The following is a 4898-nucleotide window of genomic DNA, read 5'->3' as shown; positions in this document are numbered from 1 at the left end:
CTAGGCAACATGAGACTCTGTCTTAAACAGAACACAGCAAACGAACACCCCCCCAAATCATACATTTGTCAAAATTCACAGACTTGAAACTAAAAAGGGTGATTTTACCAGATGTAGGCAAAGGCAGTATTTCTGCATTTCATTTGATAATCTGGGAGCTTTCCTTTAGGAATAAAATTGGGCTTCTGTTTTTTGGTGCTGGGGATCAATACCAGGGCTTGGTATATGCCCTGGCTAAGATACAGCCCCTGAAAGAAATGCTTGATTTTATGTTTTACAAAACTCTCAGGTAGTAAGCAAAAGATTAAAACAAAAGGGTCCTAAAACTAGTTCCACAAAGCATGTGACTGTAAAAATATGTACAGATCTTTAATAGAAAAGAAAAAGTATATTTCTTTACAATAAAAAAATAAAATTTGAACAAATAGTCAAATTTCTAAAAAATACATAAACTGAAAGGCAACATATGACCTATTAAACTACATATTTACCTAAAACTAAACACAGTTCTTTTAAGAACAAATTTCAGAATATAAATCACATATAAATCCACAGCTTATCCAGAAGCTTGTCAGAATCTATCTGCAAGTTCAGAGGTGTCAGCTGCAGGGTAACCTGTCAGACTGCAGTGGCACTACTTTCCCTTCAGCTCTTTATGGTGTAGATGCAGGAGATGCTCAGTCTTAGCCATGAAGGAATATGCTGTACTGGAAGTTTCTGGAAAAGGAGACCAAGGCCACATGGTGACGTGATTGCTTCAGAGCAACAGGGCTCTCGGGAAGGGCCTCGCCAGGCGAGTTCCAGACGCGTTCTTCCTTGGTTTAGGACTCTGCTTCGTCGTCGTCACTCCCGCCATCCCCATCCTCATCCGCTTCCTTCTTCTCTTTAAGCATTTTCAGGTACTTACTAGCTAAAATCTTCTTTGGTAATATATCTTAAAAACATAAAGCTGACATCAGCAACTGGTTATAATAAACTATAAATTTAACAGTACAAACTGAAACCAAACAAACTGGCTCCTATTTTGACCTCTAGAACAGGTTCCAAAACAAGCTGAAACTACCAGGGAAGCCAGCATTGTCTAACGGATGCTCTAGGCCTGTCCCCACTGCACCAGCAGCAAACCATGTGCTTCTGTATTCTGGTGTTATGAGCAACCCTGCCAACCTACCTGAAATGGACCAAGGGCAAACTCAAGCTCCTTTTAGCTGGGGCCCTGTTTCACAGAAGCAAGCACTAGTTCTGTTCTGTGGGTCAAGTAGACCCACTCTGAGTTCCCTTCAGTGGCAGGGGTTTGGGATCTACCCAGCAAACCATGTTCCCCATTTATTGACTTTATTACTGTTCTAGGTGGGCTACAAATTTCATAACAAAATTTCTAGTCTTCAAATATAAAGGACTATGTGCCAGGTCATGGTGAACTGTGGCACCTGAAGAGAGCACCAAGGGATCTAATTCACTGCAAGAACAACCAGGGTTAAAAATTTAATTATTAGGGATCCTTTAACCAGAATGTTTCAAAGACTAAGTACCTGCGAGAAACTGGAAAGTGTCCGATTCCGCTGCAGTATTGGCTAAATCACTGTAAGTCAGGGCTTTCTTTTCTCTTCCACTGCCATGTCTGTAGGAATAGGTGGCTAAGTACTGAACGAAGAGTTCCTAAAAGAAAATGAAAGTCAGATGAAAGGTGGGCTTTGAAAACCATAGGACTAATTTTTAAAAATTGCATTAAATTTATTTTTATTTTAGTTTTGGGGTATGGAGGGAGTGAACTCGGGCACTCAACCATTGAGCCACATCCCCAGCCGTATTTTGTATTTTACTGAGAGGCGGGGTCTGAGTTGCTTAGCACTTTGCTTTTGCTGAGGCTGGCTTTGAACTCGCGAACCTCCTACCTCAGCCTCCCAAGCTGCTGGGATTACAGCCATGTGCCACTGTGCCCGGCTAAAAGTACATTAAGTTTATAAGTTTACATTGCATTTAAAATTACATTAGGACTTTCTATAATCTTGTTTCCTTGAAATTACAGAAAATCACTTTACAGGAGAAAGGAGAAACATGAAGTCAGAAAGCAAGGTATAGGGCTGGGGAGATAGCTCAGTTGGTAGAGTGCTTGCCTTGTAAGCATAAGGCCCTGGGCTCATCCCCAGCACCAAAAAACAAAAAATCAGAAAGCAAGGTATGTCGAAGTTAGAAGGGGGCAGGCAGTTCCAGAGTCTAGCATAGATGTGTAACTTATGAATAATATTTACAAATGATTGAAAACAATCATAAATGTTTAATAACCAATCTCTACAGTAAAAATAGGTAGCAAAGGACCACTCGAAAACTCTACACAGGGTACAGTGCTTGTCTATCATGCAGTAAGTCCTGGGTTCAATTCCCAAAATAGCCAAAAAATATTTATCTATCTTAGGAAGGCAAGCTTTTCTTTTGCCCACCACTACTGGGGATTGAACCCTGGGCTGTGCATCTGCTAGGCAAAGTTCTCCACTGAGGTACACCCCCAGCCCTTTTTATTCTGAGAAGGTGTCTCACTGAATTGCCCAGGCTGGTCTTGAATTTGCCATTCTCCTGCCTCAAATTTGGGAGTACTGAGATTATAGTTGAGTGCCACCATGCCCCTCTAGACCACTTTTTTGTTGATATATATATATATATATATATATACACACACACACATATATATACATACACACATACACTCACATATATATAAATGTATTCTGACATTATACATACATGTACTGTAACATTCTAATTAGGATCCCATTCTTACAGCTGCACATTAGGAACACATTTTTAATCTTCTATTTTAATCCCTTGTTCAAAGATGGTTCACCCTACGGAATCAAACACCTGAAGCTAAAAATGGACATAACCTGTGTTGCTCAAACACCTCTTGTATGCTGGGAACTGACCCACAATTCTCAAACCATCCTAAAGCAACAACCTAAACTTCAGACTTCTTTCCTCAAAGGTCAGACTAATCCATCAGTCCAGTTAGAAAGGAATTAAAGAGGTGCCTGTATAACTTAGTTCCTTATTACTGACAAGGAAGACATGAAAGTCCCAGGATCTCGCCGGAACATGCAATCGCAGTTGCCCTGATTTCCACGTGACTCAGAGTATACAGAAGGAAGTGATTCGATTTTATGTGAATACTACACCACTTCCTACCGGGAGCCGAGCACCCAGGACTCCGATATCTATCTGGTCTTGAGATCCATCACAAGAACACAAAGGGACGACTATTTTGCTGAGCTCTAAAAACGCATGGCTCTGGCACGACACGGAAAAATTCCTGACCTCCCGCTTCCCTTGGCCGCGGCCCTCCTTCACCGTCAGACACCATGCACTGAACCAGCAGGGCTGGGAACTAGCCAGAGGAGGCTGGAGCGATTAACTGCGACTTAAACACGGCCCAGTCTCGGCCCAGGAAGGCTGCGGTCGGCGCTCATCCAAACAGGAGGGGCAGGGTGAGCCGCACACATCTCGGCCCCGCGCCGCCAAGCAGGCGGGCAGGGGAAAAAGGGACCCAGGTCTCTGCGGTTCGGCGAGGGAACGGTGGACACCCGCGCCCGCCCGTGCGTCGGACTCTGAGCACCGTGAGATAAGGAAAGTGTGGGCAGCGGGAAAGGCGCGGAAGGCGCGGCAGCGCAGGGCACGACGGGAACCGGAGGGGGCGGGGCGAGCAGGCGCGCGGGGGACGACGGGAGCCGTCAGGGGCGGGGCGAGGGCACGCAGAGGATGGCGGGACGGCTCAGGCGCTGGAGCGCGCGCTGGCGAGGGCCGGAAGCGGGGCGCAAGAGAGTAAGGCCGCAGGAGACCCGGAAGTGCCGCGGGGCCCGGCGGGGCGGGCGGTTCAGGGCGCCCACGCCCGCCCCTCACTCCACTCCTCCCGGCGCGCGGGCCGCCTCACCGTGGCCTTGGCCGTGAGCACCAGCGCCTCCTGGTTGATGCTGGACACCTCGGGGGAGCTCTTCATGATGACCCGGATGCGGGACAGAGGCAGCGACACGAGCCGCTGCTCCCCGCACTTGTCCTTGCCCACGGCCACGTCCGCCATCTTTCCGCTGCCTCGCAACTCGGCGGCCTGCGCGGGCCAGCGCCCCGCTGCCCCCTGGAAGTTGTAGTCGCTGGGAGTTGTAGTCGGAGCGGGCGGCCCATGATGCCCCGCGCGCCGCGCCTGCGCAGAGCTGCCGCGCCGTCCCGTGCGCCGGGATGCCTAGCGCCGGCTGTGCACAGGGCCTGAGGTGCCTGCGGGGCCTGCGGGAGGCGTCGCCTACTGGCCACGTGGTCCAGGGAGGACGGCGCATGTGCACGTGCTCTTGCTGTCTGGTAGGCAGCACCTGAGGGAAGACGAAGTCATGTAGGACACCGAGGAGCTGTCCCGGGAAACAGGCGCAGAGGCCCTGAGGTCCGCCGGGATTAAACTCCTAGGAAAGGTCAAGGAGAGACCACTGTGGGGAGCTGGGAGCTGCGTCCGGGTGGAGTGTATTCCAAGAACAGCAGGTGGTGGTGGAAGAAGAAACGATGAGCCATCTTAAGTTTTAAAAAGATCCCTCTGGCCACTGGTTGTGAACCGGTGGGAGCATAGGGTGGAAGCAGAAGACCAGTAGAAGAGCATTACTACCACGCAGGCAAGAGATCAGTAGCCAGTGTGCCTGTGGCGGACCCGGCTTAAAAAAAAGGGCAGGAGGTAGCGGTGCCAGATCAGGTCGCACCCGGACACTGTAGAACTCTGTGTGGGGAGGCTCTTGGAAGAGTAAGGTGGAAGGATCATGAGAAGTGGTAGGAATCGAGATCTGATATTAAGAACAGCCACAACACTTGCGGATGTGATGTGGAATGAGTGAAAGAATGGTGGGTCCATTTACTCAGAAACCCATGGGCGG

At 48.9% G+C, this 4898-nt stretch overlaps 1 protein-coding gene across 1 annotated transcript; it reads right to left on the bottom strand.

The window, feature by feature from the left end:
- Positions 1-344: 344 nt before the first annotated feature.
- Positions 345-4096, bottom strand: CHRAC1 (chromatin accessibility complex subunit 1). Its single transcript, XM_079106922.1, has 3 exons — positions 3923-4096; positions 1533-1659; positions 345-934 (listed from the first exon to the last, which is right to left on the bottom strand). Exons 1-3 carry the CDS (start codon positions 4067-4069, stop codon positions 822-824), a joined length of 387 nt encoding a protein of 128 aa, XP_078963048.1. The 5' UTR covers positions 4070-4096; the 3' UTR covers positions 345-821.
- Between the last annotated feature and the right edge of the window lie 802 nt (positions 4097-4898).

This window comes from Sciurus vulgaris (assembly GCF_902686455.1).
Source record: "Sciurus vulgaris genome assembly, chromosome: 1".
Taxonomy (NCBI): domain Eukaryota; kingdom Metazoa; phylum Chordata; class Mammalia; order Rodentia; family Sciuridae; genus Sciurus; species Sciurus vulgaris.
The sequence above is the reverse complement of the archived record's forward strand: the minus strand, read 5'-3'. Positions and strand labels throughout refer to the sequence as shown.